The 22,129-nt window shown below is 53.0% G+C and overlaps 2 protein-coding genes across 17 annotated transcripts in view; both read right to left on the reverse strand.

Annotated features, from left to right (window-relative positions):
- Positions 1–838: 838 nt before the first annotated feature.
- Positions 839–10,086, reverse strand: Dnajb5 (DnaJ heat shock protein family (Hsp40) member B5). Of its 6 annotated transcripts, none has more exons than XM_052716648.1 (5): positions 9,932–10,086; positions 8,985–9,298; positions 6,537–6,781; positions 3,030–3,631; positions 839–2,833 (listed from the first exon to the last, which is right to left on the reverse strand). In XM_052716648.1, exons 2-5 carry the CDS (start codon positions 9,164–9,166, stop codon positions 2,600–2,602), a joined length of 1,263 nt encoding a protein of 420 aa, XP_052572608.1. In that variant the 5' UTR covers positions 9,167–9,298; positions 9,932–10,086; the 3' UTR covers positions 839–2,599. The 6 variants fall into 6 exon arrangements, with proteins under 6 accessions (XP_052572608.1, XP_052572607.1, XP_052572609.1 ...); XM_052716647.1 differs by having other exon boundaries at positions 8,985–9,346; XM_052716649.1 differs by having other exon boundaries at positions 8,985–9,126; positions 9,932–10,084.
- Positions 10,087–15,841: 5,755 nt separating this feature from the next.
- Positions 15,842–22,129, reverse strand: part of Phf24 (PHD finger protein 24) — a 29,938-nt gene continuing 23,650 nt past the window's right edge. For all 11 annotated transcript variants that reach the window (XM_052715270.1, XM_052715276.1, XM_052715271.1 and 8 more), the window contains 4 exons: positions 21,903–22,108; positions 21,396–21,556; positions 20,998–21,093; positions 15,842–20,674 (listed from right to left, as the gene is read on the reverse strand). In XM_052715270.1, coding sequence (XP_052571230.1) covers positions 20,578–20,674; positions 20,998–21,093; positions 21,396–21,556; positions 21,903–22,108 — 560 coding nt within the window. In that variant the 3' untranslated portion in view covers positions 15,842–20,577. The remainder of the gene's footprint in view (positions 20,675–20,997; positions 21,094–21,395; positions 21,557–21,902; positions 22,109–22,129) is intronic.

The raw sequence follows: 22,129 nt of genomic DNA on the forward strand, positions 1-22,129 counted from the left end.
TTGTGTGTGCGTGCCCGTGTGTGTGTGTGTGTGTGTGTGTGTGTGTATGTGTGTGCATTTTAACAAAAGCTTATCTTACCTCAGATAGCCTGGTTTCTAGGATCACAGGGTCCCATGCTCCCAGCAGAGTGTGTTCAGTGGAAACATGAAGACAGGACAATTTCCTAGGTCCTATGTGTTCACAGAGGGGCCAGAAGGAGAATTCTGGTCCAGGACATCCAGATCCTGAAGTTTTAGGTCTCAGGGAAGACACAAGATAATATTTAGCCCCAAGTGAATGAGACCAGGAGAGAATGGAGTAGGATTACTCAGGGTGGGGTCTACCCCACCCAAGCAGACATCTTTGTGATCCAGACCCCCTGGTTTGGGGAGCAGGAGGAAGAGCCTCCCACAGGAAGTGCTTCATGTCAGAGGATGGGAGCCTTTGTCAGTGTTTCTGCACAGGATGAAGAGTCAGGAAGGTCCAGAGACGCCTAGGGTCCACTTGTGGGGGGCCAAGCCCAGCAGAAGGCAGCCATCCTTGTGGTATTGGGAACAGTGGTCTCAAGGCTGTTTTGGGCCTCTCTCCAGCCAGCAGTGTGGCTGGCATACTTGAAGGTGGCCATTCCTATAACCACAGAGTTCCTTCTACCAGACCCAAGGGGAAAAGGCAGTGGCCTTTATGCAGTATTGACCAGGCCCTGAGAAGTCAGAGTTGTCTAGCAGGGACAGGCAGGTCAGGACATCCTCAGAAAACGTGTGATTCAAGGAGCAACAATGTGTTTAGTGCCCTTCAGGGAACCCAGATCCCCAGCCAGGCCCTGCCAGCATACTCTAGTTACATTCTCTGTGCCCAAACTTAAGAAAAAATTAATTTTATTATTTTTAAATAAGTGTGTGTGCATGTGTGCACATGAGTGCAGGTTCCTGCAGAGGCCAGGACTGTCAGGTTCCCCTGAGCAGCTGTGAGCTGCCCAGTATTTGTCCTGAGAACTGAATTTGGCTCCTCTGTAAGAACAGGAAGTGCTTGCTCTTAGCTGCTGAGCCATCTCTCCAGCCCACTTGGTGGCCAAACTGTCTTTGGGAGTGTGCCTGTTCTCATCAGTCAGAAAGTCCTCCATTCCCTCCAAGGAATAAAATGTCTCTAATTCAAAGAGAACGTTTAGACAAGTCTGTTCGTGCTCATGTTGATAGCGCTTCTGAAGAGGACAGGCTCTGTTTCTCACAGCCAAGGGTGTCTTCTTCTAGACAGCAGGCTTGTGGCTTCTAGCTTTGTTGTCTAGGGTGTATGTTCTGGAATTCCAAAAAGTCAGCTTACAGGAAGAAGGGTCAGCTTCGGCTTATATGAGGTCGCTTGGCTTTTTTGGGTGTGATCAGGGCTCTGGAAGGAGGCCGACAGTGCCACTGCATTCCTGCCTGCACCCCAGGGGCCCTGCTCCTGCTCAGAGGCCATATTTTTAAAATACTTTATTTTTTTCATAATACTGTCATTACAAAAAAATACAAAAAACTACTATAAAAACATTCAGGGGCTTGTCAAAGTGAGAAAACCTAAAGACCCCACCCCAGGAGCAGCTGAAGCAGTCTCCTCCCAGCTCTTCACGGTTTGACTTTTATACAACTGTGGGAGTGGGGTGGGGGTCACACAGGCAGAGAGGGGCTGGAAATCTCTGACACAGCCTCCAAGAAAGGTAAGAAATAAGTAGCTTCACATATCACAAAAGTGGGGTTTGGAAGTTTGGGGTGGCCTGGCCCTGAGTTCAGAGATGTGGGGAGAACCTGTGATCCTGAATCTCTTGGTGGGGAGTAGCTGCCACCTGACCCCTAAGCCCTTTCCTTCCTGATGATGGCCGGGAGGTGGGTCCTGCCCCACCTCTTAGCTGTAATGCCTCAGCCTCTCTTTTCCCCACCCGTAAACACTCCTTAGAGCAGCTGGGGGGACAGACCCTCCAACTCTGTGGGGCATAGGCAGAGCAGCTGTTGGGGAGGCTCCTGAGTGTTGGTTCACCTCCCTGTCCCCAAATGAAGTGTCTCGTGCTCAATGGATGGCCTTATTCACAGGTAACGGACCTTCCCTTCCTATGTCCGCTCCTCTCGTCTCCCAGAGAGACACAGACCACTTTAGGCGAGTGCTCCATGTGCATGAATACTTGTGGGATAGCCTTGGACACTACAGACCTGAGGGAGGGGTGTCCTTTCTGTCCTCTTTCTCCAGAAACAGGAGGAAGCCAAAGGGAAGGGAGAGGAAAGGTGTACAAGGCTGAGAGGGAGGAGGACATGCTATTTACAGGCATGGACAAGGACTCTCTATCTTCAAGTAGCACTCAAGTCACTCTCCAGCCACTGGAGTGGGAACTGGATTCAAAGCTAGTGACAGAAAGTTGACCCCTGGCCTGGGCTAGCTCTCCCACCTCCCTCCCATTCCCCCAAAGCAGCCCAGCTCTGAAAGGGGTTGGGGACAGGAACAGTTTCCTGAAAATCAGTGGCTTTTTTTTTTTTTTTTTTTTTTTTTGCATTTTAGAAAGGTGCCAGTGTCCGGTGGGCATCCAACTGGGTCCACATGAGATGGGGTGAGTGTGGGGTATTGCTGTGGCGGGCTCCAGACTGGCCAGGGCGGAGCCTAGGAGCAGGGGAGGTGCTGCTTAAGGATCTGCCGTGTCTGCGGTGGTAATCTGTCAGGGAACCGAACTTTGAACTCAACAATGAGGTCTCCCCGCTGAGTGGGCACCTTGGGGAAGGGGAGGCCCTCCCCGCGGAGTCTCTTCACGGTGCCTGGCTTGATAACATCGTTGCAGGGCAGAGGGATCACTCGGCCATCAATGGTGGGAATGTTCACGGTGCAGCCACACAGCGCCTGGGGAAGATAAGGCAGAGTGAGGAGAAGCGAGGCACAGAGAGTGGAGAGAAAGGACAAAGATGTACGCGGGGGTGGGGGTGGGGGTGGGGGGTGGGAATGTGTGTCAGAAAGGAAAGGAAAGAGGTGCTTCCTCTAGACACACACACACACACACACACACACACACACACACACACACACACACACGCCCCACCTCCTTGAGGCTGATGAGCGCACTGTAGAGCACATTGGTGCCATCTCGGCGGAAGTGTGCATGAGGCTTATCTTTGAGCACGAAGACAATGTCGGCTGGGATGTTGTCAGGTGTGGCATCGCCCTCTTTGGGGAAGGTGATCTTGGTCCCTTCCTTCCAGCCGCGCTTGATGACGATGTGCAGGATTTTGTCCTCGGTGCGCACAGTTCGCCCATCAGGGTTGAGACGCCGTCTTGTAATCTTCATGCGCTTAGTGGAGCCATGGTAGATCTCCTCCAGGGATACCCGAAGCTCATGCACCACAGGGGGGTCCTGCACCTTGCGCCGGGGGTACAGTGGTTCTGGGGCTCGCCTTGGACCCCTACTCAACCCATTGAAGCCAAAGCGGCCAAAGGCACCAAATGGGTCCTCATCTTCATCCACATCCATGTCATCTGGGTCAAAGCCACTGAAGGGCCGAGTGGAGCGGCTGCTGGCAAAGAAGATATCGAAGGGGTTGGAGCCACCAAAGAAGGAAGCAAAGGTGGCATGAGGGTCCCCATGAAAGGTGTAGTGAAAGGAGCCACTGGAGCCACCTGAAGTACCACCGCCGGTCTTGAGGCCTAAAGGGAGGAGAAGTTAGGGGCAGTGTGGTCCATCCTGGCCCCACCCCAGTCTCTTTCCTCTACCGCTAAGCTGCCAGTTCCTGGGCCTAGATAAAGAAGCAACCTTTAACTCTCACAGAGAGGGCTAGACCAACAGAGTGAGAAAAGCTTTGGACAGACTAATATCCACTCAATTAACTCCATACTTAGGAGTAAATATCTGAGTATGGCGGTGCACGCCTGTAATCTCAGTACTCAAAAAACTGGGCAGGAGGACAGAGTTTCAGGCTAGTCTGGACTGTGTAGTGAGACCTTGTCCCCAAAAACAAACCCAAACAATCTGCACCTTGAGATTCCCTCGAGCTAGTTAGCCAATAAGTGTAAAAGCGAGGACTAGGGGACTTAGGAGATGGCTTCTGTTATGTAATCATTCCCACTTACTCAGTCCAAACATGCCTCATAAAAGCTTGGGCAGCTGGCCTCGTATCACATGACAGGCTATACCTGACTCCCAAATCTCTGTTGACTTCCCAAGATACCCAGGGCTAGAGACAAACAGACAGGGTTTGACCACAGAGGGGCTAGTATGAAGTGTGGACACAATCTAGGAGGAACCTTGCTTTGATTCTGCTCCAACAGGAAATCAAGAGGTCTCCAAAAACAAGGAAGCTCACTGACATGGAAACGAGGAACTATTTTTCTATGAAACAATTCAATTACTTTATTTCCATACTCTGAGCACAGCTTCAGGGACTGCCATGCACGTATTGTACAGACGAGGCTACTCTGGACCAGCTTCCCCAGGGTTACATCACACCAGCCCTGCATTCCACATCTAATGTGGAGCAACCACCACACATCAATGGGCTGGGACCATGCAAGCGGCGACCCCAGATGCTCTCTCTGGAGTCGGGTCTTGTCTATGGGACTCAGATTGCTGGATGGTACTTTCAGGGTAGGTGTGTGATAGAGTAGTGGGAAGTATGGCAGAGGGGATTAACACAGACTGATCCAAATTATATAGATTCAGGGATGGGGCCCAGGCGAGGGGAAGGGCCCCTCTCATTGAGACTTATTTCTGGGGAGGAACCCAGGGCTTTGTGCACTTTAGGCAAGTGCCCTAGCACTAGGCTGTATTCTTAGCCCTCTCTGAGGCCTTTTGTCTAAAATTTCATTTGGTCTTGGGAATCTGGGCCTAAATTACCCTCTTATTTCATGGGACTACAAGGACAGGTTTGGGTTTCCTTAGAGAGGGCAAGTAAGTAGCAGGCATTTGGGGGCTTGTGGCAGCTGCCTCGTAACCCTCCCCCAAGACTTGGGTCTGTTCTTTCTTCCTGTTGAAGCAAGTTCCCAAAGCTAGGCAGAGCTCCTGAGAGAGCAGGAGGCTAAACTGATGACAAGAGGGGCATTCTCACCACGGGCACCCCTGCTCTACCACCCCACCTCACTTCAGGCAGAGAACAACTTGTCCTAAGCCAGAGCTGCGCACGGACTCTGTGCACAATTATTCTGGCCGGCTGTTGAGGAAGAGGGAGGGCAGACAGAAATAGAACTGACTTTCCAAGGCTGTTTCTTCCTCCTCCAACCCAGAGGTCTTCCCTGGGCCACAGTGCCCATGATCTACACCAGAACTCAGGCGCTTCTAGGGTCCGGGTCTGGGTGTTGCCTTCACTTGGGCTTGGTCGTGTATGAGCTGGGGGAGGAAGTTTCTGGGTAGCTTCTGCAGCTCCTTTCCTAAAGGGTTAGGCTAAGTGCAGGATTGGATGCAATTCTGAGACAGGCCACATGGAGGCATGGTGCCTGCATGGCCTTCCTTCTTTCCCTGCTCCCATCCTCCCTCCTGAGCTGGGAGAATGCTGGGGATTGGAGCAGGTGCCGGGGCTCTCTGAGAACTGGCAAGTCTAGGAATGATCAGGGAAAAATGGAATGAGCTCACAGCCTAGAGACTAAAAAGAGGGAGCTGGGAAGATGAGGCACGGGGGGGGGGGGGAGCGGCAGAGATGAACAGAACACAAAATGAAGAGGGGACGGAAGGAATGTGCTCTTCAGCCCCTGCTTTTAATCAGGCATACTACATGCCGTTAGCCCGGTTCATTCTGAGCACACTCTGGGGAAGGTGAAGAGGAGGACAGTGTGAAGAACGGTGGATGTCGCTAGGAGGAAGGGCAGGTCTTCCCAGGAAGGAGAGTCCTCAGCTGTGACAATGTCTCTTAATATAGCCTGACAGGTGCCTGTGGCTGGCGGGTGGCAGGCGGGCCCCGAGGGGCAGGCCCAGAATTAGCAGCTACATCATGCCCGTGGGATGTGCTGGGCGGAGCCACGCTCTCGGAGGCTTTATTTGGGCCTTTCCTGCTGCCCACCCTGTCCGTGTCCACCAACTGCCCCAGGGAAGGGTAAGATGCCCACAACATCTCCCCTGCCACTCCTGGATCCCTGCCACTTCCTCTGGGAGGCAAATCTCTGTTCTGTTGGCCTGGAGTGGCCAGGGATTGGGGGATGGTGGCAACAACCATTTCCACTGAGAACTCTAGTGGTTAATTCCCTGGCTGTTCAAGGGCCAGACTTTTATGCTGATGAATGTAAATGCCGTGCTCAGAGAGTCACAGGCTCACTCTCCCCAACCTTTCAGACAGCCAATGAAGCTTCAGGGACTTCAGGCAGGACTAATAAGGCTGGGAAGGAAGGAAGGTGGGGAGGGGGGGGGAAGAGAAGGCCTCTGGCTCAGACTCCAGCCTCTCTAGGGCCAGAAAGGGCCAAGGGAGGGGGAAGAGAGATGAGGAAGACAGTGAGCTGTGACCAGGTAGTGAACGATTGGGCTGCTCTAGAGAAATTTGCCTCCTCCAACCCCACCATGAGAACTGGCTTGCCCAGGGCTCCAGAGAAACTCGGGGGTCCAGGTTTGGGCCGCTGTACACCTTCTTACCTTCCTCCCCATACTGGTCATACAGGCTCCGTTTCTTAGGGTCACTCAGCACGTCATAGGCCTCAGCAATCTCCTTAAACTTCTCCTCAGCGTTGGGTTCCTTGTTCTTGTCTGGGTGGTATTTCAAGGCCATCTTCCGATAGGCTTTTTTGATCTCATCCTCATTGGCCCCTGACGGGATCCCGAGAATCTTGTAATAATCTTTTCCCATCACAGCCACTGGACCGGTGCTAGGCTCCTTGTTTCTGAAAGAACCCAGGTCCAATCTTTGGTGCCCTGTTCTCTACAGCCCAGCCCCACTCCTGCTGATCCTGCAATCCTTAAATGATTCCCTGTATGACCTTCAATAGGTCATGCCTATTCTCTGGGCCTCTGTCTCCCCATCTGTAAAATGAAAGTTTTGGCTAGATGCTGTCTTCCAGTTCTGACATGCTAGGATTCCGTGATTCCTTTCTCAGCTTCTGGCTGAAGATTGTGGCCCACTTCTCAGGTCTAGGCTGAGGCCCAGGCCCTTGGGCCAGCCTGAGGACCCCTGAGAGGCCCTTCTGAGTGAGATGGCACTGTGGACTGACAGACTCACACACAGAAGCTGGCGAAGGTCAGTGTACTGAGTGAGGTCACCTGAGCTTCGTAGTCTCTCCTACGCCACACCTCAGGCATGGTGCCCGGACTGAGGACAGCTGGGGCAGTAGCCCAGGACCGGGAACAGGCTCTAGTCTTCAGCCAGCTGAATCAGGGTATGGGAGTTTGGAGTCTAGATCCCTCTGCCCTTGCCCCCCCCCCCCCCAGGCTATGCTAAGCTTCACGTGTGACTCAGATCACAGAGTGACTCACAGCCTTTGGAAACTGCTGCTCCTAACACCTTCATTAGCAAGGGGGGACACTGTCTGTCCCCCAACCAGGGTGACAGTTGCCTCTACTCGTTTCCAAGGATCTACACACTGAGGTGTGAATACATGTCTATGCTGCCCAAGCACCAATGGTAGTGAACAAAAGCACCAGAGATGAGGCTTTCTCAAAGGCTAGGTGTCAGGAGACAAAAAGACACTAACCACTGTGTCCTAAATACCTGTGCTGCAAGCCCCTCCTCTATCTGCCCCTATAGTTTAGGATCTGACTCCGCACTAGGCTTATACTCCTCTGATAACCCCTTCTAAGTGGGGTTCAAGGACATCACCATGGCGCTCCGATCCTTCCACTCTAACCTGCTCTCATCAATGGATATGTGGATGATATGAAGGGAGGGGACTCGAGGGAGTGGCCAGACGCCATTCTTTAGCCTTTTGGAGGTGTAGCCAACCCTTGTCAAAACAGGGAGAACCAGAGTCTTTCTAGCAATGTTCTGGCAGCCACAGCTGAGGCTTGCTTTTCTGCCCCTGACTACTTCACAGTAGTGAGATGTACGAGGTGTCCTGGCAGGGCTGTGACAGTTAGGGGGGAAGCCTCTGGGGCCCCAGGGAGGCAGGGAGAATGACCTTAGCTCCTGCCCCTACCGGGCTTGCTGCAGGTGGCTGGGTTGACTCATGGTTCTGGGAGTCACCTCACTCTGACAAAGAGAAGGCACCATAAAGGCGGGTACTCCCCCATTTCCCCACACCAGCATGTCACGCCTGTGGGGGAGACTGGAGTTGGGGGAGGCAGAGAAGAAAGAGCATCTGGGGGAGAGCTGCCATTTTCGGAAGCGGCGGCATTAAGAGCAGTCTGAGAGGGAGATGGGGTGGTCTGCCATCTTTGTCTCAGCCCACACTTTTCTTTACCCCAGGAGTGAAAGAAACCTAGGACAGCAACAGGGTGCCAGAGAACTCCAGCAGCTTCTAGGCAGAGGGCAAGTGGCATAGCTTACCAGCCCACCCGCCTTTTTGTGGTCCCCCCATTACCTCTCCACCACTGCCAGCTTCCTCTCTGGTACCCGCCTGCCAGCTGTTCTCCACCCCAAATTCTCTGGCCTCCACAGACACAGGGCAGACTCTGAGGACCGGCCTCCTTTCCCACCTTTCCACCCTCCTCCCGTCTCCCTCCCCACCAGCCACGTGGCAGGATGACAAAGGAGCCCCATGGCATGGCTCGGCCTTTGATGAAGAATGAGGACTATGTTAAGGGCGAGCTAGGAATGACAACAATGAGGATAAACGGCAAAAGGGGCTGGGAGGAGAGAGGGCCCTGATGGGAGATGAGAGACCACGGGAGGAAACGGGTGAAGTGGAAGACAGGCGACTGAGAGGGAGAACTGAAGAACTGAGATATTGGAGATGAGTGTGGAAACAGAGTTTGAGGGAGATGGATGATACGGGTACAGTTCATTCAAGCGTGCAGGTGAGGTCAAAGGATGTCACAGGATGGGATGAGGATGCCAGGGAGGGAGGGGGGGGAGGAGACAGTGCAGGGGATGGCTGATGTGGAGAATCTGACTCCGCACGGGTGTGAGTGCCCTTCTCAGGAGGGACTTACCGAAACTTTACAAACCCATTCAGCGTCCACGCTCGAAGTTTTAAGGGCTCCAGCTGAATTTTAAACATCAAGCTGGCTAAGAAGTCTTCTCCCCAGAAGTGTGGGAAGCTCCGGAAAGCTCCTCCAGGCTGTAGTGGGGGTGCTGCTGGGGGTGGGCAGGAGAGCACTGTGCGCTTAAACATGCCCAGCCAAGCCCCTCACCTCTGATCGCTCCACCGGAGCCTGCCTGGGACGCTGTAGCTCTGGAAGCCACCTCCTCAGATTCTCAGAGGCCCTTGCCCAGCAAGGCCTGTGTCGTGCCGCAGGAGCCGGACCTGATCCCCAGGTGCGGAGCGGAGGGAGAGGGTCCAGCGGCCGGCCACCTGCCCCGCAGGGACAGCAGTGTCTGGCTGAATGTGAGTGGCGGTATGGCTGGGTGACAGTGAGGCCGGAAGGGACAGCGTGTGCTTGCTGAGTGGCAGCGTGTGTACCTGTGACAGGTGTGACGGCGAGGGCCTGAGAGGCAGTGAGCTCCTGTCGCCTCTCTGGGGAGGACCCAAGCCCAATCCCCGAGAACCTACTCAATGAAGTCACTGACGGGGAGTCTCCTCCCCCGCAGATGGGCGGGGAGGGGCGGGGCAGAGCCGAGCCTGGCCCGGACAAAAGGCGCGGCGGGGAGAGGAAGGAAGGGGGTTCGCGCGGGGGAGGAGGGGGTCGGTGATGTCACCTCAGCTGGCTGGCGGGCCTGCTCGGAAACGCCTCCGCCCGGCGCAACCCAACCCGACCCGACCCAACCCGACCCTCGTCGCAGACACCCGGCACCTGGCAGACCCCGGGCTCCCAGGACCCGCACCCCTAGAGCAGAGCAGGCTATGGACCCTCGGTGTCCCAACCCCCCCCAGCCCCGGACCTGTCTTCGCGACGCCCCACCCCCGGGACCCCCCCGAGTCCTCGCTCGGCGCCCTCACCGGTGAGGAGCTGCGGGCGTCGCCGCGGTCCTTCTGTCAGCCGCTGCCCCCTCCCCCGGCTCCGGCTCGGCTCCGCCGCCTCCACTCGGGACAGGAGTCGCCTGCCCGCCGGCCGCAGACAGCGGGACCGGGAGCCCGCCCCCACGGCTCCGCCTCCGCGCTTCCCATTGTACCGTCTGCCCGTCACTCAGCCCAGACTCCGCTGTGATTGGACACCTTTCAACGAGCGTCCGGGTGATAGCCACCCCTTCTCCGCCCCTGTCACCCGGCCACACGCGCACACATTCCGGGCAGTGATTGGTGTGGGTGTGATTGGTGCCCTCCGGGATCAATCAACCACACCTCTTCTCCATCTCGTCGTGTCATTGGTGAAAAGGACAGAGGGCGGCAACTTCAGGCGCCCTTTGATTTTATTGGCTTGTCCCTGTGACTTCGACCCAAGCCAGTGGGGCAACTATATTAGTCCAATCTCCAGTGTGAGGTGAGACGTGCTGGCCACCGCTTGAGAGTCCAGGGAGAACCCTCTGGAATGAGTGCAGCCTCAAAGACAACCTAGCAGGAAAACTGCGCTCACCAGTTGGCGGTGACACCAGGCGTTCTTTCCTTTCTTCATTTAGGAGAGTCGAAAGAGAGAAAGAATAGTGCACTGGGGGCGGTGTAGCCTCTGGACCAGTGCCAAAATGTCATCTCTTCTCACCTGTCTTTTAACAAATTGTGAGCCAACCCGACTCGGCCTGGTTTAGCTTTACCTTGTCTAGATCTGGGGCTGACCTGACATGGCTTAACTGTAACACAAAGCAGACCAGCATAGACTCGAGAGTCTAAGTGCCCTTGCGACCTCCCCTCTGCACTAGTAACTGGTAACTCCAGCGGAGACATCTTCATGATTCTCTGTCCAGCTCCTTTCCATCTTCCCTTTCACGCTGGCGGCTGGCTCGCTAAGGAGCAGCCGCTTCTCAGCCCCTGGGAGTCCGCAGTGCCCAGTTCAGAGCCCTTATAACCAACCTTTCATCTTTGTAAGTCCTTTTTCATATCCCCTGCGATATCTGGCCTTCCCTCACCCCAATATTCTGTCTTGCTCTGTATCTTTCTTACTTTTTTCTCCTTTTGTCTTATTCTTAATTCATCTCCCTATTTCTGTGGTCTGCAATATCATAGCACATAGCTCCCCCTTTAACCCTTTACCTCAGCTTCCCATGGTCCTCTTTCTTAACAACCTCATACACTGTCACCTCTGCCCCCCAAACCCCCAGTAAATCATTAAATCTCAGCCCCAGTGTCCCCGATACTCGGAGCAGGCGGGGCTGCGGAGGCGGTCGCCAGCGGAAGCCGCCGCTCCAGCAGACACTGAGCTTGGCGCCCACGTTACTGTCTCCCAGGCCCATCTGTGCTGGAGGGAGCGGGGGTGGGAGGGGGTAATCTGGGGGTGAAGAGGGGGAGGGGGTTCTTGGGAGATTTGGTGACAAAGAAAAGGCCTGAGAAAATGCTCATTCTTTGTCAGTTTCAAGAGGCAGATTTAGACACCTACGGGGCCATGCAAGCTGGGTAGAACTGTAAACTGAGGCTTGGAGTACCTAGGCCCAGATAAGAGCAGGAGAGGGGTCTGGGGATTTGGAGGCAAGGTCTACATATTCTTAACTACCTGCCTCTTCCCAATGTTCCACATGCGACTCTCGGAGTGTAAAGGAATTTGAGTTTAGCGTGAGAAAAGAAGTTAGGGTGGAAAGAGGAAGTGGGGTAGAGGAGAGCAGAAGGGGGAGATGGCGTGATCAGTACGGGGAGCTAACAGGTATCTGGCTGAAGGAGGTGGGGTGGGAACTGGAAAGGGGCCAGAAGACAGGGTGGGAGGCAAAGAGGAAATGAGGGGGTGAGATGGGCCGGGGCGGAGACTGTAGGAGTACTGAAACGGGACAGAGACCAGAGGAGGAACGGATGAGACAGTGATGAGGGAGTGGGGCAGTGTGGCACGGAGTTGGGTGGCGTGGGAAGAGGGGGACCGGAAGTAGTACTGGCTTCTACGATTTGGGGGCTCTCACTATTCTTCCTCCTGTCTTGAGGGGCCCCGACTGTCAGCGCCTATGTTACTTTCTAAGTCTGCCTCTTGCATTCCCAGCCTTGTCCACGCCAGCACAGAGGTCAAGTTTAGTCACAAGCCTTTACCTGGCTCTGCTAAGCTGTGGGCGTGGCCTCCAGGGACTCTAGCTTTGTGTCCTTAGAAGTGGGGCCCAAACTCCATTGTTTGCCGGGATCACTACTGTTGCCTTCTGGCCTACTGTCCTGGGCATCTGAACCTGAGGATGCAGTGCAGCATAGACCGTAAGAAGGTGAGTGCTGGAGTCAGTCAGCGGGGTGACCTTGTGAGGCCACTTGCCACCTCTGTGCCTCATTTGTTCTCGGCAAATGGACCAAGCAACCGTGGAAGCTCACAGGGCTCTTTTGAGGGTCAATTAAGGTGACACATGTAATGGTCTTAGTTCTGAGCTTGGCATGCGATTAATGTTCAATCCAATCAACACTTACTGTGTGCTCAGGGCTATATGGGTGTGAGTGCAACCCCACATTCGTGTGTCTGATTAGGAGTTATTTGCCGTGGTAGTCATGATTCCGTTTGTAAGCGTGTATCTGCACAATTATTTTTGTGTGTAGTGTGCCTGATTCTGTACTTGGTATAGGTATGTGGTTTTCTATCAGCACACATGTATGGTTAAATAAATGGCTGTGTAGGCATGTGACTACATGATAAAGAGTGAGGGGAGCATGTGGCTATTGACACCATTTCTGCCAGTGTATGTACGCATCTGTGATCGTGTTGGTTCCAAACACCCCCGCCTGTCCTCCCTCCTCATGGAGACGTCATAACCCTAGGTGTCCCTCATTTTCTCACCCTGAGGGAACCGGAACCTGTGGGCAAGGGGATGGGGGTGGGTGCCAGTGAGGGGGTGTTTAAGCAGGAGCTCATGTTCCCTCCCAGACTGTGTATGGGAGGGGAGCCCCTATCTTGCACTTCCCAAATCCTCCTGAGGAAGTGCTTCCCCCCTTGGCCTGTTCCTAGTTCTCTGTCTTGTCACCATGGCAGCAGTTGCCAGGGGCTCCCATGGTTGCTAAGATCTGGAGGTGGGAGGATACCAGGCCCTGTTGCTAGTAGAAACAGAATCCTGGAGGCAAGGAAGACTACCCCCACAGCTGCCAGCTCTATGCAGTGACAGCATGGGCTCTTGGGCTGCCCCTTTCCCCAAATTGAACCTATGATTTGTATGTGCAGTGTGATGTGTGAGGAGGCTTTAATATGAAGCTGGGACTGAGGAGAAAGGGGGAGCTGCATCACCACTTTTAAAGCCAGCAACTCCTGAGAAACTAGAGGCTGCCTTATTTAGTTTCTCATCTCCCCTGCTGGTCCCCTGGGTGGCATTCATGGCCGAGTTCTCCAGTGACTGGCTACTTGTCACGTGATGTTTCACCTAGGCATACTAATGCTGCTTTGAATGCAGACTGACTCCTTCCTATGGTCAGATTCTTAGCATCTCTTTTGACATATGCTTCGTGCTGACATATGAACAAAGGATTGGTCCCACACTGAGTCCAAACTTTGGCATTTGCTTGAGACACTGACTCTAGTTTTAATCTTGGCCAAAGGAATCCCTTGAATCCAGCCAGCCTCAGCCTCAGCTTACTTCCTAGACACAGTTAAGTCTTAATTTTAACGCTAGACACGTGAACTCACTGTGATTTTCACTTGTCTTTTTCACTGACAAAGCACTGACCAGTGATTTAACTCCCTGGTACTTGCGGGCATCTTCTTGAGCTTCTAAGCGGAAAGTAATCAGTACCCTTGGGATTTGAAAGAGTAATTTCTCACTTTAGGATGAGATGGCAGTTCTAGGGATGGCCAGCAGAGGGCGAGTAGCATGAGATTCTCAAGGCAAGCTTCCAAGAGCCTACCAGTGAACTAAGGAAATTTTTGTTTTTTGATACCTAAACTTTAAAGTCATGTGACTGCTTGAGCTTCCATATCTATCTTCAGATCATCTAGGATAAGGGCTGGGAAGGTACAAGAAGGTGCTTAATGTGGACTGGCCCCTCAGGTGTCAAGAGGATTCAGTACCTTATCAGGTATCACACTCTGAGACTCAGCACTTTGTCGCATGTGTTGGTGGCTTCACTGCCCTCCCTGGTGTTCAGTCATCCTTTGGTTCTGTTGAGAAGAAATGTATTTTCTCAACGTTCACCTGTCATCTAGGCTCTGTCCTTGAGTCACCTCCAGCTTTATAGGTCCCATTGCCAAGTATCAACCATCTGCACTGCTTATGTTCACCCTCTCCAGGATTCAGGCCTTCCCGGGCTTTTCGTCTGCCTTGTTTGATTCCAGCCATTCAAGGCTTTCAGTCTGTGCTTGTTTCAGGAGTGCTGGACATGAACAAGGCTTGAACAAGATGGCTTGCCTCCCTTCCCTGACTAGACTTCTTTCCATGTAGCCTTAGGTTGCATTGATTTTTTTTTCCTTTTTTGGTAGTTAACTCATGTAGATCACTCATACCAAGTTAAAACCATAAGCTCTTTTTTGCCCCTGAGCTGCTGATTCATCTCTGGTCTATTATGATTTTGAAAAAAAAAACTTGAAATAAGTTAAATAAAAACATTTTGATGATACTTTCTGAATTTGAGGGCAATCTTTGAACCTGGAAATCTCTGCATTTGATGTTTACTTAAAGTGAGGACAAAGGACGGACAGTCTCCAGCTGGCTGCGACTTCAGCACTGTGGACAGAGACCACTGGCGGTACCTACAGCTGTGCCTGGGACTGCAGGGGGTGGAAGAAGACATGGGCCTCAGAGGGAACACGGGGCCTCAGAGGAAACACGGGCCTCAGAGGGAACCAGCATCCAGCTGCTCGCTCAGCGCCTCTCCCCACCAACCTCATTCTGCTTTTTCTATCAGCTCAGAAGACAGACGTGACAGGGACTGTTCTTTAGCTTTTTTACAGACGGGGAAATAGGTTTGCCACATCAGACCCAAGGAACCCCTGGAAAAAGTGGAGTTGGGGAGAACACTGGGTTTAACTTGATGTCTAGAGAATTGAGTAGCACTGTTTCTCTTTGGGAAATGACCTACTCGGGAGACAGAGGGAACGTACAGAGCAGGAGAGGTGGAAGTTTGTGTGGAGGTGGGGTTCCAGCAAGCCCTGGGAGCAAGTGGTAGCTGGTGAGTCATGGTTCTAGCAGGGATTAAACCTCCAGCACGGACTGCTGAATGGAGGGAAGGGAAACTTGGTTGTTCACAGAGATACAGAATTTTAATATTTAAAAATTGCTTATTTTGTGTGTGCATGCATGCCTTGACATGTGGAGGTCAGAGGGCAGCTTCCGAGAGTTGGTTCTCTCCATTGGCTATGGGGATTGAACTCAGGTCCTCAGGCTGGTCAGCAGTGCCTTCGTTCTCTGAAGCAATCTTACCAGCCAAAGATCTAGTTTTTATGCCTTTTGCTACCCTGATGCTCAGCTTCCCTGAGTCTGGAGATTAGAAGGAACTCCTGTGATGTCATCATCAAACTTCCAGAGTAGGGCAGACACTCCCTGCCCTATGGGAACACCCTGGAGGGGAGAGGTATGGAAGCAGGATGAGTGGACGAGTTGTGCAGGTGGTGAAACTTCTGCCATGTGGCTGCAAGCTCTGTTCCCTGTTCGGGTCTGTTCTGAGGAGTGGAGATGGGAGGCGCTAGATTACACTGCAACAGGTCCCTTGAAGTGCTTTGACAGGCAACGGGCACGCACGCATGCACGCACGCTGCCAAGAATACGGCCACTGAAGGAAGGCTACAGTGTCCCGTTTTATACTCAGGCCAGGAATTGGTCAGTGATGGGAAATGACAGAGAAATGGGAGGATCCCAAACAACAGGAAGCAAGCAGCAGAAGCATCATCACAATCTCTTTATTATGGTTTCTGCAGTGCCCAGCCTGTGGGAGCTCCTGCCTGGAGTACTGTGAAGGCCGAGTCACAGCAAGGAGCATGCAGCTGTAGATAGGAAGACAGGGCTTGGGGTTGGTCCCTTCTGGTTACTGTCAAGTTACCTTCAGCAGAGAAGTACATGAGGAACCAGAGGACCTTGGATCCTCAGTTACTTAAGGGCTCTCAGAGCCTCCCTCCCAGCCTGTTTGGCTGGAAACAGACCACGATATCCCTTAAGGGTCGGAGGCTAAATTTGAAGGCCTTTGCTGATTATAGATGTGGAGAGGACTGGAATTAGGCTTCTTAATCATTGGTCTAGGTAAGACCTGACCCTCTTCTCCATGCTCTGGGCTATTGGGGCATGCAGTCCAAAGGGGAACAGCTTTTCTTTAGTGTTGGTCTAGTGGGAATCCTGTAACCTATCGTTTCCTTTTCAAGATTGCCAAAAATAGTGGCAAAAAGCAAGCAACACCAGGAGAAACGCTCGGCTCCACCATATTCCAGGGCTGAGCTGTGGGAACAGGCCACACACTGATCACGCCCACTTAAGATCTCCATTGTCTGGGCTGTAGCCAGGACCAAGGGAGACACAGTGAACAAAGTAAACCCAAGTGGCAAGGAGAAGGTGGTGATTTGACTCCACTGGAAATGGCAGGTTAAAGGGGGCCATGGTTACAGGTGCTGCTAGGGTGTTCTGCAATTCTGGCATCAAGGCTGTTTGGCCTTTTAGTGCCAAGTACAGAATGGTCATGTGCCACAGTGACATTTCAACCAACAACAGATGGCATGTACAATGGTGGTCCCATAAGTTATACTGCCTAGTAATGTGGTACCTGTCTTGGTTTGTGTAAGTGTGTAAGAGCACTCTTTGATGCTTGCACTGAGAAGTTGCCTAATGACCCCGTTCTCAGAATGGATTTCCAGAATGGAATCGGGCTTCTTAAGTACTGGTCCAGACAAGAGCTGACCCTATCCTCCATTCTCTGGGTCACGAATAACCCTATATACTCGTGTTCTCTCTATGCACATGTGCAGTGCATGACTGCATCTGTCTTTATTCTGCTGGTCAGAAGGAGACATGGAATACCAATACCAGAGCCTGTTGCCAGTTCAAGTTTTGTGCCTCAAGGTTGCTTCCTTTTGGCTCTTGGGTAGTCATGGCTGGATGGCCCCTGCTAGACAGTTTCTGCGGAGCCTTTCTCGTAGTCTGAGTGCTTTCCGCACGGCTGGGAGCTGTGATGCATGCAGTAAGTGTTGTGCTTTGGGCTAAGGCATGGGACAGCCTTGGTATTCACTTCCCTGTCAAGTGCCCTCTTTCCAGGCAGTTGAATTCTGTGCTTTCTGTTTTGGTGATAGAAATGGGGGGAACTCCAAGACTTGGCCACTTAAACAAGGTCCAGGTGACCTCCCGTAGGGAGCACTACGGCCAGAAAGGCAAGTGTCTACCCTGCCAGCCCACTGCTTAGGCTGGGGGTAGAAAGAGGCAATGTATTCATGGCTTCTGCTGCAGCTGTCCTCAAAGGAAGAGCACTTGAGCTGGGTCAGTACCTGGGAATGAGGAAACGGCTCCATCCCTGGGATACCATAGGGGCCACTGTCCAAATGTTTTTCGGGGGAAGGGTGGCCTCAGGTGAGGAGGCCAAGGAACGGACCTGGAGAGGTTGTGCAGAGCTAAGCCACTCTCAGGAACCCTGACCCTGCAGTCTGCTGTGTCGTTGCGATCCCCTTCACTTAGTTCTGAATATAAGGAGGAGAACGGCTGGAGGAAAACCAAGCTTGGGGCAGGCGGTCTTCAGAGAAGCATATGTGTAACCCGAGCCTCCCTTGGTTGGAGCTCAGGATGGGTGGTGTTTGGGAAAAGCATTGATCTTAATTGTTGGCAGCCAAGACAGAAAAGACAGAAACATTTTCTCATACCCTCGTCAGAGCCAGACATTAATTTTTGCACTTGGCAGAATTTCAGACAGTCACAGTGATAGAAAGGCTTGAAAAGGGTTGAGTCTTGCTAGGTGATGAGAGTGTACCTCTGTACATACTGCAGGGGCTCCAGGGAGGCCATTCAGAGAGGGACTATGGACAGTGGGGTTGGGGAGGGCTTCTGTAACAACTGTCTAGGGAGCCATGGACCCTCCCTTTGGTACAACACTACATGCTTATGGGGAAGAGGCCGGCTGTCCTGTCTGTTTTTCTGCTTCTCATCAATGTTGTGGATTGGGACCTCCATTCTTTGCTGGGGGGAGAGTCCCTTGGGCCCTCTGCATCAGGCCCCCACCATGGAAAACCACTGTCCTGGATAGGGAGGTGATCTCAAACAGGCCTGGTTCTACTGTGGATGAGCTGTGGGGCTGACTCTGCAAGTCTTGGGACCCAACCAGTCTGATGTGGCCTGTGGTCTTCTGCCATTCAACTGCAGGAGCAAGAAACTCAAAACAAACGAACAACAAACCCCCTTGCAGCTTCAAAGTGGCAAGGATCATCTTGATCTGCAAAGGACCATGGAGCAAGAGGGACCCCCAGTACCCACGGCTGGAGAGTGGCAGGAAAGCGCTGTTCAATTCCCAAAGCCCAGAGATTATCTCTGTTCAAAACGGCTTGTGAGGTTCAGCAGTTCACAGTCACAGGGGTAGATGGTGACTCACCAGGAGAGTGAGCAAGAGACCTTGTATTTAATATGCTTTAATCTTCTCAATGGAAAACCCCAGGCCTGGCTGCTACAGACACAGTCCTTGAGCCTAGGAGCTTTGTGCTTTTTTCTTTTTTCTTTTTGATTAGATCAAATAATGGGTCCTCTTACTGATCAGTCTTGGGAACGTGGCTGAGTAGTTTTCATTGTTGTTTCTGAGACCAACTCTCACTTGTGTAGCTTACTATTTAGAACAAACTGGCCTTCAACTCAGAGATCCACCTGCCTCTGTCCCCTGAGTGCTGGGATTAAGGGTGTGTACTACTATGCCCAGTCTTAAGTAGTAGTTTTTAAAAGCTGTGGGTTTCAAAATGAACCCACATGTATCTCCTATCTGTGTCATCTCAGTCCTAGATAACCTGTCTCCAGCAGTTCACCACCCTGCTTCTAGGTCAGGCACTTCCTACAAAAAGAGGCCGCCCAGGGCTCTAGGCAAAAGGCCCTGGCTGCAGACCTCACTTCATCTGAGCATCTCAACACTGAGTGATATGCCTCTTCTTCTTCTGTGATCATTCACTTCAGTACAAGTGCTTTGAGCAGTGGAGATAATGCAAGCTTCTGCATGACTTGACTCAACTGTCTCTTGAAGAAGCCCTCGTTGTCCGAACTGGCCATACCTAAGTCATCCGGTTGAAAATAGAAATCCAGAACCTGGACCCCTAGGTCTAAGGGCTGACCCATACCATTGATTTGAGAGCTTCAGAACTGTTAGGTAATGGGGTTTGGCAAAGCTTGCGGGCCACATTTGGTGCATTCATGGCACTCTGCTTGTCCACAAAGCCTCTCAGGCTAGCTCCAGCTCCTAGCACGGAGGGGAAGACATGAACAAGCAGCAGGGAGAAGCAGCCACTGAGGCTACATCTCCGTTTTGGGGAGAAGGACAAGCTTTCCCCCTTAGGACGCCGACTAGGACTTGAGATACAGATCTTCTGAGTCTTGGTTGTGTCTCCTTTTCTGTCTCAGCAAGACTGCTGAGGGGTTCTGAGGATCTCCTTCAGGCTACGTACGAGGCTGGCTTGCCCTCTGTATAAAGCCACATTTCTATGGCTGTGGTGGAGCTGGGCTGGGAAGCAGGAAAAGCCTACTTTTCTCTTCTCTCCCATGAGATGGTGTCCTCACCGACCTCCGTAGCGGCCAGGCTGAAGCATCTCCCACAGAGGGTCGTCATTCCTGCCAGTGTATCCATTCCACTCGGGCCCCTAGAGCTTCGGACCACGCGATACCATTCAACAAACAGGGCCACGAGTCTCACCTTGACTTTCCTGGTCTGCTAAGGGCTTGTGAAGTTGGAGGACCTGGTTGAAAGAGAATTCTGGGTCTCTGGGAGAGGCTGTCTCCACTTTTTTCCAGTCAGAAATCCACAAGCTAGTTTCCTTTTCTGTCACGAGGATTAGAATTTAAACACAAACTTCAGCGATGATTTTTAACGGTTCTCCCGCCACGACACACCTGAGGGACACACAGACACTTACGAGCAGCAGCGGCTCATCACGGAAGGGGGTTTCAATGTGGGCAGGGGGCCTCTCGGCATCTCCTGGAGGGGAAGCGAGGCTGATCTGCCCCTTTCTTTCTACTGGAAATCAGAACTGGCCAATAGAAAGAGTGAGAAGAGACCATCTCATCTACACCAGGGGTTTCACAAAGGGATTTTGGTCCTTTTTCATCGAAAAAAGAACCCGGAGTCTGAAGGCATGGATATCTAGGCATGTATGTGGCTGTATGTGCATGTGCACACATGTATGCATGAGGTGGCAGGTAGTTTTATGATGTGAGGGCAGGAGGCGGTCCAGGAGCAGGTGACGGACGCCACAGCTCTCAGGGCTTCTCGGTGTGGCAATACACACACTGCCTCTGTAGTGAGGGGAACGGTGGCTTCGGTGCCGTAAAACTTAATGACAAATTAAGATGTTGGCAGTGCCCCATTCCTGTGAGTCTCAGCGCCAGAGGTGAGTGGAAGGAAAGAGAAAGGAGAGGAGGAGAGGATGCCACCGTCCCAGAACTGAGCTGCTCCGCCCCATACTATCCTGGGGGTTTCAGGTGAATCGCTCCACTGTTGGGACGAGCAGCCAAGATGTAGATGACGTTCTCTCTTAGGAAGGTGGGCCAGTCCACAGATCTGCAGAGGGAGAGAACAGGTTTGCCAGGCTGGGTACAGAGCCTGAAGACCCCCTAACACCCAATCCCGGTGGCAGGCTGCCCTGGGCTGGATGAAACTCAGGGAAGCTTGCCTCATGACTAACAAGGTTAGGGTGGGCTATGGGACAAAGCTAACAGATCAGCCGTCTGGCCTTAAGAGACCTGGGGTCAAATGTGTCCTCTGGGGCCTGGTTTTCAGGATGGGCTCTTGCTCTTCCGGGGTGGAGGTGGCAATGCCTTCTTTTATTTATAAAGGGTGTTGTGGCAGTGGGGGCTTTCTACAGCAGAGGAGGGTCAGCTCACCTGGACTCCTGCTCTCCAGGCAGCGGGGCCTTATGTTCACTCTTGCTACTGCTGCCAGCCGGGCTGCTGTCTGCTATGGGACCCACGTGGCTGATGCTGCCAGACGCAGGAACATACGGTTAGGAGCGGGACAACAGAAGGCTCTGACCCTTCCCTCCCAAACTCCGGTGAACCCTAGACATGGACCCAGACACGCCTGTCCAGGCTTTTCGGCACGGGGGCAGCACAGGGTTCAGGACAGAGGCTGCCTCACAGGCTGCCAGCAGGACCGCTGTCCCCTACCTAGTTCACAGGGGGATCTCCTGCCCATAGGAGGAGAAAGAAGGGCATGCCACAGCAAGTCCTCCGGGTGGAAAAAGGAAGAGGGGCTCAGAGGGCAGGACTGGGGAGGAGCGGACCTGACGCTGCAGGAAGCAGCCTCTGCAAGGCGTTTACAGAACCAAGAGTGCCGGGCGTGGTGGCACTCTGCCTCACTGATGGCGCTCCCACTGCCCCGTGCCAGGAAGGTGGCTCGGGCTCGTTCCCTCTCCTTGACGGTAAGAAGCCTCAGTAGAGAGTTCTGGGGAAGAAGAGATCCTGTTAGGGCCTCGAAGGTGACAACATCTTGCAGACTACACCTTGCAGACTACAGAGAGCCACGCTTCCATGGCCTAACCTTTGCTGCCCCTCTTCACGCTCCCAGAGTCTTTTTGACAGCCTGACATTTTTCGGGGCGTCCAGTGAAAGCCGATCTTCTCCAGCAGTCTCCTCAGCCCTGGTCACTGGCCATCTCTCACTGGATGGACCCGGAACCCTTTCCTGATCCACGCTCTCGTTTGGACAGTTGCCAATGCTCCCCCCTAACGTGCCCAGCATGCATCCGAGACCTCTGTCAGCCGTGGACATTCATTACCGCTACTCCTCACCTGGGGACGCAGCTGCTGCAGCAGCAGGAGAGATTCGTGGGACAAGAAGTCGGACCACTCTACGTGGCCTCGATGTTCGGGGTCCAAGGCCTCAAACTGGCGGGCTGCTTGCTCCTCCTGCTCATCACTCAGGGCCCTGCTGCTCTCCCCTCGCTTCGCTGCCTGGTGGCGGTAGCGCACGAAGTCCTCCAGCGTCAGGGAGCAATCTGTGGAGGCACCCTTGCTGG

The sequence above is a fragment of the Peromyscus californicus genome, unplaced genomic scaffold, assembly GCF_007827085.1.
Source record: "Peromyscus californicus insignis strain IS unplaced genomic scaffold, ASM782708v3 Scaffold_5__1_contigs__length_169319896, whole genome shotgun sequence".
In the NCBI taxonomy this organism is placed as follows: Eukaryota; Metazoa; Chordata; class Mammalia; order Rodentia; family Cricetidae; genus Peromyscus; species Peromyscus californicus.

Coding starts and splice junctions, on each gene's coding strand:
- Dnajb5 (XM_052716648.1), bottom strand. CDS start 9,166: ATGTTTAAGCGCACAGTGCTCTCCTGCCCACCCCCAGCAGCACCCCCA. Junction 6,782..8,984: donor AATGGGTTTGTAAAGTTTCG/GTAAGTCCCTCC, acceptor GGGTTCTTTCAG/AAACAAGGAGCCTAGCACCG. Junction 2,834..3,029: donor CGCTCATCAGCCTCAAGGAG/GTGGGGCGTGTG, acceptor TATCTTCCCCAG/GCGCTGTGTGGCTGCACCGT.